The sequence below is a fragment of the Camelina sativa genome, chromosome 15, assembly GCF_000633955.1.
Source record: "Camelina sativa cultivar DH55 chromosome 15, Cs, whole genome shotgun sequence".
Taxonomy (NCBI): domain Eukaryota; kingdom Viridiplantae; phylum Streptophyta; class Magnoliopsida; order Brassicales; family Brassicaceae; genus Camelina; species Camelina sativa.
The window spans coordinates 12,635,078-12,651,303 of NC_025699.1; the positions used below are offsets into that span (position 1 = coordinate 12,635,078).

The 16,226-nt window shown below is 29.5% G+C and overlaps 1 protein-coding gene across 1 annotated transcript; it reads right to left on the minus strand.

Annotated features, from left to right (window-relative positions):
• Positions 5,248-5,936, minus strand: LOC104746599. The gene has a single exon (XM_010468119.1). It carries the CDS (start codon positions 5,779-5,781, stop codon positions 5,389-5,391), a length of 393 nt encoding a protein of 130 aa, XP_010466421.1. The 5' UTR covers positions 5,782-5,936; the 3' UTR covers positions 5,248-5,388.

Consider the following 16,226-nt stretch of genomic DNA (forward strand, 5'->3'; position numbering starts at 1 on the left):
TACAATAATTCTTTCTCGACCCTACTAAATTATTAATGTATCCACGTCAATATACTAATAATTCTTAAAGTTAAACAGTTTTCAAGCTGAATTATTTCTAGAAACCAAGAGTGTGTGTGTTTAAAGTTAGAATAAAAACAAGTAGTTTGCCCCAAAACAAAACAAAGAAGGATAAAAACAAGTCTTTGTTCAACTGGTAAGTAAACCATACTGACACTGGATACAATGAATTGTTTGTTCAATATTCTTTATAGATTTTAGAACTTAAAAGCATTGTACTGTTTTTTTAGTTATATGGTATCCGATCCTAGTTTTGTTGGGTTGGTCAAGTAATTGAGATGATTTAGTGTTTAGTCTTTCCAAAGAAGAGATATTTTCTCCAACATTTTGGAAAAGGGTTAGTGATTGTAATCAAGATTTATTTATGATTTATTTTATGTGCAATTATTAAGCTTATGTGGGACAATCCCACTACTCACACAGAACATAGTCCGGCCATAACCAATTCAACACGTAGTCGTATGATAGAATAGGATATGTTATATTAACTCTAGAGTATAATATACTAACGATTCTAAGATTTTCTTGTATGTTTGACCACAAAAAAAAAATCATATATACGATATGTTTGTTGGAAATTAATGTCATACCAACTATATAAGATAAGGTATATATATAAGATATTAATCATTCCCATTGGGTTGAATTAAAAAGTCATGAATCTTCACAAAGTAGTAAAATCCTAACAAAACTTTGATTACTCGAGCGGATTCATATAAATGTATGATCCAATCTAGAGAGATAATATCAAAATGTATGATTTATAGACATCACATTGAAAAGACATATTATAAGTTTCACATCTATCGTCGACATGAAATTAAACAAGATTTACAACATATTGGCACTCGAAAATACATGTGATCAATTGTCCCGTACCAACAAACCAAATTGACATACTAACAAAAACGTTTTTAACTATCCAAAAAAAAAAAAAGTTTTAAGTGTTTTTTTACTGTACAAATAGAATCCGAGAGAATTCATCATCAACTTGAGATAAAAACCAAAACAAACCAAAAGTGTGATTGTTTGGGAATCTATGCCAACTTTGGATGTGTCACATGTCATTCCAAAATAAAAATTAAGAAGGCCAAAACAATAATGGGACGATAAGAAAATCTTGTATGATATATTGTACCACATAGCCCCACTCTTTTTATCTCCATGCATGTTGATATATAAAAATCTTGCTTGGTTTCTCACGATAAACCTTTCTCACTCCATATTCATTGTATACGGTCATCCCAAAATAAACATGTAAGCTTTCTAGCAGAAATGTAATAACGATCGAGTTATAAGATTAAGCTCAACCAAAATTCAGTAAATTTAGAAATTCTACGAATAAATAACTTTAAAAACTCTATTCTGTAAACAACTCACAAGCGTATTTTTACAAGATTTTAATAAATTTAATTATTATTATATCAGTATAAATCATTAAACTATATATAAGTTTCAATCAATTTTAAATTCACCATGTAAACGTAATGATATGAGAATAGAATTGGTAAATTGCCATAAACCAAACAAAACAACTACGAGGGGTAAAACAAACAAACAACAACTATCGCAATAAACTTAGAAGATTCATAATTTCGAACTAATTAATGACAACACAGTATTATCAAAAAAAAATTCCAGTCAAAGAAATAGAAAGAATAACTTTGCAGAAAATAGAAAGAAAATTAAGTTACTTAGTTTCCATTGAAAAGGTAGTACTATCAAATCTATATTAACATTTTTGAAGTACATTTTCTGTTATGTCCTTTTAATTGTAGTTATTAAAAAAATTATTTACAATTTTAACCCCTAGAAAATTTTCTAAACTAACAATTACATCAGATTTTGTTTCCTAAATATTTTACATTTCATTCATATTAGAAATGTAACAAACTGCAATCAATATTTTATGCAAACAAAAACTATACTATACTAATGACACCTTCTATTCTTTTTATTGAAGATATTCTATCTCTAAATTTTTTGCAAACAAAGAAAACAACAATTTAATTCATATTTTGTTTTTCAAAACATGTTAGCTTCGATTCTTAATGTAGATAAAAATGTTAATATAGATAAAAACTTTGATTCTCATTTTTTAAAATCAATTTGTTGATATATATATATATATATATAAACTTAATAAAAACTTTAAAATATTATAAATAAAAGCTTATAAAAAGTTTAAAATATTATTCAATGTTGTTATATAGTATGACGGGTTATGAAAAAGATATGTTGGAATTAATAAAATATCATTAAATTTGTGCATAAACACGGGTTAAACCCTTATTTTATTATTTATCAACAATACTAATATTAGAATATTTGACATATTAAATCAACTTACTTTAACTAAGATTTTGTAAAATAAGTAAATCATTATGAAAATATGACTTAATCATAGCTTATAAATTACATATTATATATTTAAATCCTTTATTTTTTGTTCTAATAACTAAAAAACCAAATAGAATCTCAAACACTTAATAAAACAAATTAAATTTAATAAAAAAATAGTCACACAGTGTACCGTAGGTTAAAAAATAATATTAATATTTTAGCCGTTTGAACGGCTGAAAATTTTAATTGTTCCTTAAGCGGCTGAAAATTTTAATTATTCATTTATTTAAAAAACAATCATAACTTAACAAGCAAATACAATATAAATTATAGATATTAATAAAAATTATTGATCCATAGTATACCACGGGTTAAAATCTAGTTATTTAAATATACATGGAAACACACACAAGACAATTCACAGTCACTTTGACAACTAGGGGCGTGTTCGTTTCTTAGTCGCTCTATTAGCGACAGCGACAAGCAAAATAGAAGGCCAAGATGCTTCTCTACTCTAACCGTAACAGTTAAAGCACGGAAAATATAGATGCAGCGACAGAAAATCTAGGCTTTTACAGTCGCTAAAAAATATAGCGTCCACTTAATCGAGAGTGTGCGACAGTGTTCATCGGTGCGTTAATTTTAAATGAGTCGCTAGAATTTTTGTTTGCCGTCGTAATAGTGTATTTTTGTTGTCGCCGTCGCTGGTCGCGCGATAGGAAAAAGAACACGCCCTAGATATCTAGTGACTTAACGTATTCATATTTTGTTAACCTTGAAATACTTGGCATTTATGTATTATCTTTTCTAAATCCTACCTACAAATTTTACAGTATACATATATTGTCGACATCTATATATGATAAACGTACATGCATGTGCATTGCATCGGTTACCAGATCCATATTGTACCTGTCAACACATGTTAATTCTAATTTGTAACCTAACATAAATCGAGTTACGCGTAAAAGAAAAAATAAATAAATAAATAGATAAATAAATAAAATGAAGTTTCAATAAAAAACTCTTTCCATGATTATTTCGTATTAGACAATTTGTTCACGCAATCTCTAGGCTTTTGCTGACCACAACTCTTCGTACGTAGTTGAGCTTATCCTAGCATGTTTGGTTAAGTAACGTGAAACTCATGTTCCAATTGTCTACTATAATAAATATGTATATATGTGTTCGGCCTGTGATAATTTATAATAGAACATTGACACGTTAAGATTCTTACGGAAATTTTGATCATTTGTATACGGTGTATGTACGTACGTAGATACTGTACATACAAAGTATTTTACAAATACATACGGTACGGTATATATATATTAAATTAACGTATACAAACAAAGTATCGTTTCGTATGACTTCTGTATACGTTTAAATGCATATATATACAAAGTATAGTTACTGTTCAATTACCGTATATAAATTATTTATAAATTATAAACGTCGAAATATATATGCATGATATATATTTATTTAAAACGTATACGAAAAGTCATACATACGGTATATGTGCATAGGTTCATACAAAGTATTTAAATGATCATATCATTATCTTGAACGATTTTGAGTATGTTTAAGTCTAACTCTCAAAGTTTCTGCTCTAGCTAGTCTTTATATCAAAATTAGAATGGTTTGTAACTTAACTTGTTAGGCAAACTCAAACTGGTTGTTGAAGGAAAAAAAAAATACTATATTACTCATAGGTTCACTTAAGCAGCCCATTTTGTCTGTTATTCAAAAGTGGGCCTTTCAGGTTTCTCGCTTAGTTTGATCCGCTTGTTTCTTTTTAAGGTTAGATGAGTATGAGCCTATAATTATATCTGCATGACTGTATGGATAAGCAAACTCGAAGATAATGAAGCTCTTATGCCGTGCCTACGTTAAGCAATATGAAGCCTTCGCCTACGGCCTCAACTTTAGAAAAACATTCAGTAGCTTATTATATTATTTTTAGTGCAATTCTAAGAGAAAAGTGTACTATAGAAACGTAAAGGAGCATTTGCCCACGTGATGGTTTTAATAATTTGAATAAATGCTTTGATAATTCTTTTCTCCTTTCTTCTAAACGTGATTGTTTTATATACTGTGTTAGTGATTTTTGTTTGAAATTAGTCATGTAGTTAGAAATTAAAAAGGAAATAATGAACTAAATTCAATTTGGTGATACAAGGTCACTTGATAACGCAAATTAGTTTATGACTGGTAATATTTTTGAGCTATTTATGTGTCCATAACTCAATTGTAATTCATGTACTCAAAAATATTAGCTATAGGTTTTATATATATAAAGATTTTTGATTGTTTATTCACAAAAGGTTATGAAATATTGATTTTGAAATTTTGTTTAACAATCTTATATACAAAACGAAAATTATGTTAAAAATAAAAATTTACATTTATTCTATTTGAGTTTTTTTTTCAGTATACCGCCTCCAGCCTCTATATCTCTAAGCACGGCTCTGCTCTTATAAGTTATGATCTTACCTACATTGGCCAATGTACCATGGTACTATCACTCGCAACTCGCAAGACGTTGTTCTAGATGCGGATTCGAAGAAAGAAACACTTTAATATATGACATGTAGTGTAGTGATTTTGTGATAATATGGCCATTGTGTACTTACGCGAAAATTTTGAAAAAGAAAAAAACAACGACATGCCGTTGTACATATATAAAAGATTCTGATTTTTCAACCACATAACATATATTATACTTTTACAAAATACAGCACACAATGACATGTAATAGTTAATTAGTGCTCTAACAAAAACACAAAGCACCACCAAATATCGTCGGGAATAAACAAACAATATAAGAAAACTAAAAAGGAGAAAAGAAAAAACCAAAATGTTTATGAGACAACATTGGTTAAAAAGTACCAATCAGACAAGAAAATAAAAAGTCATCTTGGGAAAAAAAAGAGTCAAAAAGTACTGGAGAAATTGGATTTAGTTAAATATGTATGATAAATTTCAGTAATGATTCTCACTCTCTGGAATGCTTTCTAACGAAGGCCTCCAATTTTCATCAGTTGGTTCCTCTTGATCATCAGCCCTGGAGATGTTTCTGCCACTATCTTTGAGAACATGAACTAAGTGTTGAATGGAGTTGATACCTTTCTTGTGACCCAAGATTTGTCTAAGTTCTTCTTTTGTCACCGTAACTTTTATCCTTACCACCTTAGATTCTGATCCTTCCGTTGATCTTTCACTTTCTTCTTTCCCACTGATACTCGCTTTGCCTTCTTCTAATAACTTAATCAGCGGCTCAGGCTCAAGATCGTCTACCTCTTCTCCAGCGAGGCCATTGTCGTGTCTCAGGCAATTTCCCATTGATATGTCAAATGTGTATGATATAAGAGACATGAGATGGTGAGGGTTGTATTGGTATATATATACAATCCAGAAGGGGGGAGAGAGAGAGAGAGCACATGAGAGGAGCGATTTATGCGCCGGAGCATTTGCAATGTGTAAGTGAGGTTTTGAAATTTTTTTTTTTATTGTGTCGTAATTATTATCTTAGATGTTCTGTCATAACACGGTATATGTCATATAATTATGTAAACTATATAGATAAATAAATTCAATCACATAGGTGGGTCGTTCTTTTATCATGTGTACGTTTTGTCTTGTCACGGTTGCTTGGGTGAGATTATAATATATTTCTCAAATAAATATCTTTATGCATTGTAATGATTTGGCTATTCATCACTAACAATTTAACTATAAAAAGAAGTGTAAATGGAATCAATATAACCATAGTAAACGGATCTGATCTGAAGTTGTATCTCTCTATTAAACAAAAATAATAATGTCATGCTATATCACATATTAATCGTTGACAGAAAAGGTTTTTAAAATAGTTTTGTTTAAGATTACGTTAAGCTACTTTTATAGTTATGAGTTGTTTATGAAAGTAGCTTAACTTAAGTTTTCATTTTACCTAGTTTTAACCCACATAGCAATTTTTTTCAGTCCAACGTAATTCTTAATTATAAAATATATATATACAAAAAAGGAAGGGACCGTAGCAATATCACCGAACTTGACAATTTTTCCAACCACAAATTGATGTGTCATGCTTGCCTCAGCATAATTAACCAGGTCAAAATCTAATTGCAAGGTTTCTTTTTAAAATCCGGTGAACATATTAATGTAACATATATAGACATGTGAACGTAGTATGCGTTAGGTAGGTCGTGCAAGCTCACAAGTCATATACACTTCTCTAAAATTTTTCCAACTGAAGGTTGGGGACCAACGAGGCAACAAATTACATGAAATATTTCAAGAACTTGTAGATTTTAATGCAACTAATTGTAAAATGTGGAATAGGACAGTTGTCAAAATCCACTATCCAGGTTTGAGACTTTTTCAACGGAGTATATATTTTTTTTCCCTCTATTGTATCTTGAAAAGTTTCTAACCCTTAATATCATTTTCTGTTCGATTCTAGGTATTGCAGTACTGCAGTAGCCATTGATCATAGCATGTAAAAACTCAACTCATATTTCCTTAATTATGCATATCACATTCGGATCCAAGTCAAGAAAAAACTGAATTATCCCTAGCTACTATAGTTTTTGATATATCAAAAATTTCTTTGGTATATTTTCTGAATAAAAAGTATGGTGTAAGGTCCATATCCATCAACGATTATAATAAAACATACAAGCCGTCGTATAAAAATAGATTTTGTCTAATCACGATTTTCTGACCAAATCAAATCCAATTCTAACCGCTGATCGCTTTTCATAATTGAGATTAGAGACCCTTCCATTAATTAGTAAATTAACAAAGGAAGTCCTAATGGAATTAAATAAATTAAAGCCAGTTTATACAAATTTAACTTAGAAACTAACAAAATATCTTATGTGTATTTTAAAAAACTTTTTCTTATTAAGAATATATAGATTGACGTACTTTTGAAAATGGGCCATGCATGGGATGATATGCATATTGCTAAACGGAGAAAGAAAGATAGAGGGTGAAACGCGGAAAAGAGCTGACAATTCGTAAAGAGTGTCTTCCACATGGGATTAATTAGGTCAATTTCGCAATAATTTTCATGGCACTTTCAGAGCCCATTGCATGTGACGTTATCAATTCAATTATTCCACATATACACATTGTCTGATTGTCTCTTGGAGTTAATTTATCCCTATCTGACTAAACGACATTACAGGGGGTGTATTCAAGTTGACATTTTAAGTGATTTGTGTAAAAGTTACAAATCTTATGTTATTCAATCATGAATTTTAAAAAATCTCATGAAATTTACTGTTATTGAACTGATGATTTAAAAATCTATTTTAAAATCCACTATTATTCAAAACAGTTTGTGAATTTGAATTTTAATAAGTTTTAGGGATTATGGAGGATTTGATAGGATTTGTTTAGTTAAAAATATAGAAATCCAAATCTCATGATTTTAGGTGGGATTTGAAAGAAATTTTACTATAAATCATATCAACTTCCCTAAAATCTATCAAAATTCCAAATTTACTAAATCCCATTAAATCCTCCAAAATTATTTTTTGAATACACCCCCGTATTAATTAGCTACTAGATGGTTGATTTATATATATATTTAATACTAAAGTTACTGTTGTAGTCAGTGGCGGATCCATAACATTTTTAGGATCCATAACATTTATACATCCTATATAACTTTTTTTAAAAAATTAATATAAATTAAACAAACATAAAAAGAAGTTGTATAATAAATTTAAAAAACTGCAGAATTTTATTTTATTTTTATATTCAATAACATTTTATCACTATTTTATTTATCATTTTATCAAATATCACTATAGAAAATAAAATAATATGATTTACAAGTTTTAAGGATGAAAACTAAATTTAAAAAAACCAGACAAAAAAATGATTTGTCTAACTAGAGAATTTTCCATAATATCAATTAATCACAAAATAGTTATTTACTGTAAACATGTTTGATTTTAGAATTGTAAAAAACCAAAATGTAACAGTAAGAAAAAGTAGTTGACGAGGAAAAAATCATTTCAATGATGCTCTAAGTAATCTATCGTCAACTTTCTTAATAATTCGCATGTATCCTTTACAACAAAAAAAGAAAAAAAATTATTGGATGCATATGCGAAAATAAAATTTTGAGAATTTATTAAAAATGCCCTTTTTGATATACCCTTTTCAAAAATATCCTCTTTTCTGGCCATTTTTATTTTTGCCCTCTTTTAATTTTTAATAACCATTTTACCCTTAGATGAAAATTATTTTATTCAATAAAAAGAAAAACAAAATTTTCCCGCCAAAAATTTCGAACAAAAAAATTTTCCCGCCAAAATTTTCCTGCCAAAAAAAATTTACAAGGTTTTTAAAAGGTTTTATAAGGTTTCTACCTTATAAAAGCCTTATAAACACCTTATAAACACCTTGTAAAGGCTTTTACAAGATTTTTTAAAGAGTTTTAAAAGGTTTTTTAAACAACTTGTAAACGCTTTTACAAGATTTTTAAAAGTTTTTTAAAGGTTTTTAAAAGGTTTTCAAATAGTTTTTTTAAAAAATTTTAAAAGGTTTTTAAACACCTTGTAAACGCTTTTACAAGATTTTTAAAAGTTTTTTAAAGGTTTTTAAAAGGTTTTCAAATAGTTTTTTTAAAAAATTTTAAAAGGTTTTTAAACGCATTGTAAACGCTTTTAAAAACTTTTTAAAAGCGTTTACAAGGTGTTTAAAAACCTTTTAAAAGCATTTACAAGCTTTTTAAAAGCATTTACAAGCTTTTTAAAAGCATTTACAAGCTTTTTAAAAGCATTTACAAGCTTTTTAAAAGCATTTACAAGCTTTTTAAAAGCATTTACAAGCTTTTTAAAAGCATTTACAAGCTTTTTAAAAGCATTTACAAGCTTTTTAAAAGCATTTACAAGCTTTTTAAAAGCATTTACAAGCTTTTTAAAAGCATTTACAAGCTTTTTAAAAGCATTTACAAGCTTTTTAAAAGCATTTACAAGCTTTTTAAAAGCATTTACAAGCTTTTTAAAAGCATTTACAAGCTTTTTAAAAGCATTTACAAGCTTTTTAAAAGCATTTACAAGCTTTTTAAAAGCATTTACAAGCTTTTTAAAAGCATTTACAAGCTTTTTAAAAGCATTTACAAGCTTTTTAAAAGCATTTACAAGGTTTTTAAAAGCGTTTACAATGTTTTTAAAATGTATAAATTTCAATATTTTTGGCGGGAAAAATTTTCGTTTTTGGCGGGACAATTTTTTTTGGCGGGAAAAAATATTTTTTCGGGAAAAATTTTCAATTTTGGCGGGAAAAAAAAACTTTCGGCGGGAAATTTTTTTGGCGGGAAAATATTTTCGATTTTGATGACTGTACATTTTTGCTGTCACTCAAAAAGGGTAATTTGGTCATTTTGTATATAAAGAAGGATAGTTTTAAAAATGGTCAACATGAAGGGGTATTTTTAAAAAGGGGTATGGAAAAAGGGGCATTTTTGGGAATGCCCCTAAAATTTTAGGTAGGTCTTTTAATTTAATTTTTTTGGGATGATTTTTTGTTTGTTTTTTAATTACACTGGTTTAGATCTAGGCACAACTTTTGTTTCTAGTTAGGGTGTGGCACCAATTGAACCAAACATAAAATGTATAAAGGAAAAAAAAACAGTGTGGGGCACGTGCCCCACCCTCTCTTGCCTTGCATCTGCCCCTGGTTGTAGTTCATGTACGCTAATATGTATTTTTTTTCTTTTCTTTTTTTGCTAATATGTATTTACGTATTATATTAGAAAAAATAAATTTTATTTAGTCAAAAACGATTAATAACAACTCATTATCAACCCATAATTTATTAAATAAGAAAAATAATCAATTTGTGGTATAATAGTTTGTATTTTTGGATAATTATGGAATAATCAACAAAACAAATTACAAGTATATATGATATACGATGTTTTACTCTGTGGAAATGAGTTTAGATGTATTGAGGAAATTACTCATTTTTTCTTTAAGAATTCGTCATAGCATATATGAGGTATTGTCATAAAACATGGATAAAATCATACAATTTAATAATTTATGTTATTTCAACCAAATATATCGGATAAATGAGTCCCTTTCGTCCATATTTGGGCTTTACAAGTAAATTTCTGTGAAGAGCCAAGATGGGCTTTATATAGGTATGTAAAAGGTGCTTATTTGGAGTGATCAAGAAGAATTATGCATTTGTTGGACTTTGTAGTTTTTTTGGGGGCAAAATGAATAAACCAGAAACTGCATATGTTTCACCACCTATTATAGAACTTGCTTCAATTATATCATGGTAAATGCTTGATGTCCTCATCCTTATTTATTTCCAAAAAGTGAGAAGTTTTTTAATTTGCTTTAAAAACCTAAAGAAGTGGGAGATGAAGGCAATGATTGGTAACTAGGTTTCAGCTTTTTACCGACAAAAAAAAGGTTTCAGCTTCTTTTTTTTTAACTCTTGAATGAGTGGCTTTTTATAGACTTTTACAAAGTTATTTTTTATTTTGTCAATTTCATTTAAGCTCTTCGACGTTTTGTTAACTTACAGCTGAATCTTGTTAAGAGCAAGAGATAGAACTATTATTAACACTTCCCTACTCAAGAGTGTAATTTTGTTAGTAAACAAATATCAAATAACTTAAAATTATTACCTTGAATGATATAATGTAAATACAAATTCCTTACATAAATATTTAAAATATTTTCTAAGCTCTAACATCACGAATACGGAATATATTTTTTTTGTCAAAACCCAACCCAGTGGCGGATCCAGGAAGAAAAATAATATGGGGCACAAAAATTATATTACTTTTTAAAAAAATTTCTAGTAATACATAACATAGAAAAATATAAATTTTTTGATAAATAAGTGCATGTTGAGGGATTTGAACCCTTGACCTTTCAAGTAACTTGGGACACTCTTCTCAAATGAGCTAAGAAATTGATGTTATTAGCACATCACTTAAACGATTTTTATAAAGGTGTATGGAGCACGTGCTCCACCTAGTGCACACGTAGATCCGCCCCTGACCCAACCGGTATCATTAAATTAAGCATCGGTATAGTACTGGGTAAAAGAAACTAATGCCGATTTAGCTACCCTATCGGCTTTTTGGTTAAATCTCTTCTAACAAAAGTAAATGAACCAAATTGAAAGATAGTTAAAGGATGTCGTGTTGAATCCCGTAGAGCTACTTCGAGGAAAACTCCGAATAAAGTGCTTTGATCAACTGCTGTGAATCTGAAGCAAACGTAATTCTCGTAATATCAAAATATCTGCTAAGCTCTAACATCACGAATACGAAATATATGGAACTAAAACCCTACTAACACAAATCCGTGTAAACATTTGGAAATTGTGTTGTTGTTTACATAGAAAGAACAGTGCTACTCTCGTCTAGATTCTCTCTCCTAGCCAATTTCCAAAAAAGTCTCTCAAGGATAAGCAGTGATCCCTACAAGAATTGGGTTCCAAGTGAGATCAGAACTCCTCTAATTCAATTTTTGATCATAATTGCATCTACTTTATTGGTTGGAGTTTATTAATTTCATCCAAATAATTTCATCAAAGACTGTACTGTAGCTTTTGGGATCACTTCCATCCGCTTTATGGTTGATTTATAATTTCAGTTTGATACATTTAATTTGTGGACATTATTATATTTAAAATAAATACAATAAGAAAAACATGTTTCTTGGCTTTATGGTCGATATCGACTATTGTCTAGAGAAACAGCGATTGGTTTTAAATCATCTAAGCAAATGTTATACTAGTAGGTTTCGCCTTGGTACCGTATCTTTATACCATATCCTATGCATGGATCGTTGAATCAAAACATGTATATTCCGCCAAGATGAACTTTATATAAGTATGTGTATATACTACAAGCAATTCTTAATATAGTTTCTTGGGGGGCATTAAACTATGGACAAACCATTTCTATTCTGTAACATGCTTATTAAACGTAGCAATGGCATTGGGTTGAAAATTGGAATGAGTGACTGAGAAAGAATGGGGACGTGTACCAGTACTTGCATGCAGACTATTGGTGAACAATTTTATTTGCAATCATTTATATCCACATAAATATCAAAATTTACAATACATAAACACACTAGTACGTTTGCTTTCATGACTATACCAACTTCTGTAGCCGACCTACGTTTTAAGAAGAAGGGGGTGTAACTACCCCTGTAAAGACTATAATGTTGTTTCGGGCATCGTACAAAATGCGTTTGCACCTACGTATTTGGTTGTCTATGTCTAGTTTGATCCGACTCCATATGATCATTTTTTTATTCAGTTTAAATAATTATTTTTTCATGAAAGATTTTTTTTCTTTTCCGCATTTCTTTTCAAGATTTATTCATATTTTTGAGTAAAGTGTCAGGATCGTACTTTAGCTAGTGTCTTTGTCTAGAGTTTAAGCAAATTAGTTTCATAAATTAAAAAGACACTAACGTAGATTACTAATAAAATTTGTAAGATTAACACCAAATACAATACTTTCTTCCAACCTATACCCATGAGCGCATATATGTGGTATAGAAATTAAGTAACGATAAATTTTACTTAAGAGTAGAGTTTGGGTAGTTGTTGAATTTAGGTAACTGCAAGCATTATTAATATTGATTTCTTTTTAGGAGAGATAATTTAGTAAAGGCTTGTTTCACGACAAAAAGAAAACAAAAAATAAAGGCTTGTTTCAGCTCTAAAAGATGTATGGATGTAGGCCTGAAAATTCCAAATTAGAATAAGGAAAAAAATGATAACCATTTGCTAAATGATCATTCCTTAAAAGTGTGAATACTGTTTTTTTTTATCATCCAAAAAATAAATAAAATATATAGATAGTAGAGGAAATCATTAATAAATATAGCTAGATTTTACTAGTGCTCTAAAAAGTGGCTTAGCTAGATTTTACTAATGCTCTAGATTTTAAGCATTTAGACAACGTCCAAACAACCGTTTCAACCTGCTAAAACTGCATAAGCCTTGTATTAATGCATTTTGTTTCCAATTTCTAACTAAATGTATCAAATTAAACTCAACTTACATAATTTTGTTAAATATATATGCTTCCAGTAAAAAATAATTAAGGGAGTGTATTGAATTTGATATTTTAGGAGATTTTGGAGTATTCTGAAATCCACTGTTATTTAATTGATGATTTTAAAAAATCATCTGAAATCCTATGTTTTTGAATGTGAAATTTATAAAAATCATTTAGAATCTCTTGTTATTCAATCAATAATTTATAAATCTCACCTCAAATCTACTGTTATTCAAAAAATCACAATTTTTTTATAAAAAGCTAGTGAATGTGATTCTAGAAGATTTTTCTAAAATTTCTAGTTAAAAAAATATGTCTTACAAAATCCCACCTAAAGGTTGAAACTTTGAAAGAAATTTTCTTCGACATCTACTGCAATATTTTTTATAAGTGCAACTCTCTCTTTCTTTCTTTCTTTCTTCTCTCTTTGATCTTAAAATCCTAAAAAGTTTCGTTAATATACTCTGCGCAAAACTTTTTAATTGATGCGCTGGGAAACACAAAAAATAAACTCCCATCTATGATCATGAGATGAGTCTCGTCGGAGCCGAAACTCTGATCGGATCGTCTCCACTGTCGCTCTCCATGTCTCTACCATCGCTCTCCATAAACTTCTCTCCAGGCAATAATAACCCCCTTTATCAACTCAAGATTTTCAATTTCTTCTAATTACTTAGCAGGTTTGAGATAATTGAAAAGCTGAATTCAGTTTTGTTACTTTCAGCAGCATGATGAAAACCCAGTAACTAAAGGTACTTTTTTAATTTTGCAAACTCTGTTTCTTTCGATAAATAAAACCCAAACAAAAAAACTGCAGATTTGTTTCCTTATGAATTTGCTTATGATTGAAATTGAAGTTTCATTTGAAATTGCTTATTGTGTATATGTAGTAGTACATAGGAGTACTGGAAGAGAGAAGAGGCAGCTCATGTCATGGCTCTTGTAAGTGTAAAAAGTTTGTTACAATAAGGCCGTTGTTCTTGTTTCTTTTTGGTGCAGAACCGAGATTGAAGCCAACCATTCCTTGGTTGTTGTTCCCGCCTTCAGAGCTCTCTCTCTGAGCAGATGTACTGGCTGAAGGTTTTGTCTCTTTAAGAGGGATTGCAGGCGTGTGTCCCTGGAACAGAGCTATGTGACCAAACAGCTTGTCTTTCCTTGAAAATGTTGTACCACAGGAACAGAGCCACTTGTTTTTCCCGCAATGCTTCTCGTGTGTTTTCAGGTCTGCTATGACAGAGAACTTCTTGGTATGGCACCGGCTGCAAGTGAAGCTTTTATCGCAGTGGGTGCGTTTATAGTGGTTTTTCACGCATTTCAAAGGCTGGAACTTTTTGTGGTCCTTGTTACGTTTGCAACCCAGGAATGGACAAGAGTACCTCTTGATCAGCATCGGCTGATGTTCATGGTAGCCTTTAAACATCTTACTATAAAACACCTCAGTCTTCACCGTCACCGCTTGAAGATGATGAAGACGACGGCGATATAACCGCAGAAGATTCAACACCAACATTGTCTCCAATGAAGGATCTGCCTGAAAAGGCATGCTCTGTTTCTCTAAACGATGTGATCAACAGCTTCATTTCATTTGTGTCGCAGTTGCTCCACTAACGATTGGAAAAAGAACATGACCAATGTCTATTTTTCTTCTAAAATTAATCAAAGTATGAAAGAAGCTTAGGTAAATTAATGAACGACATTCCAAGTTGCTCTTTTTTTTTTTTTTTTATAGATATCAAAATCACCTAAAATTCAATAATCAAATTTCAACAAATCTCAAAACCCAAATCTCACCAAATCCTAAAATCCCAAATTTAATAACCAAATCTCCTAAAATTAAACTCAAATCTCTCAAAATTCTAAAATATTAAAATCTCAGTAAATCTCCTAAAATATCAAGTTCAATACATCCCCCTAAATATTGACCCGTATGTTTTAATCATTTAGGCCATGATTGATTATTGGTTTTTGATTTTTTGGTTTTTAATTTTTGCAATAGATATTAATTTTATTTTTGCTACTTTTTATTTACAAAAGAAAAAAAAAATGGAGAAGGTCATGAGTGTTTTCTTAAAATCCTTAATTTAGTGGATTTTGGTTTCTATTAAGAATTGTAAATAAAACCTAAAAACTAATTTTCCTTTTTTTTAGAGAATCTATTTTGGCTAAGATCTTGAATAGAGAAAAATGGAGTTTTAGAAAACAAAATCCAAAAACTATTGTAAAATCTACTACGGGGGGTGTATTCAACTTGACATTTTAAATGATTTGTGTGAAACTTACAAATCCTATGTTATTCAATCATATATTTTAAAAAGTCTATTAAAATCCACTGTTATTAAACTGATGATTTAAAAATCTACTTTAAAATCCACTGTTATTCAAAATAGTTTGTGGATTTGGATTTTAATGATTTTTGAGATTCTGGAGGATTTAGGTGGGATTTGTTTAGGGGGGTTATTGGATCCTTGATTTTAATGGATTTAGAAATCCAAGTTAAATCATATGTTATTCAATCATTCATTTTAAAATCTTTATTAAAATTCTGTGTTATTGGATCTATGAATTCTAAATCCTAATTAAAATCACCCCTTATTCATTATTAAAGATTTGAGTATGGATTTGATTTCATATTGGATTTGGATGGATTTGAAAATATGTTTTACTTATAAATATAGAGAATGGAATCCTTGGTCTCCACCTAGTTATTTGGGTGGATTTGGAAAAAAAATTACAATACGTAATAATAATAAAA

Excerpts from the sequence above, each read along its gene's own strand:
- LOC104746599 (XM_010468119.1), bottom strand. The coding sequence starts at position 5,781 with ATGTCTCTTATATCATACACATTTGACATATCAATGGGAAATTGCCTG.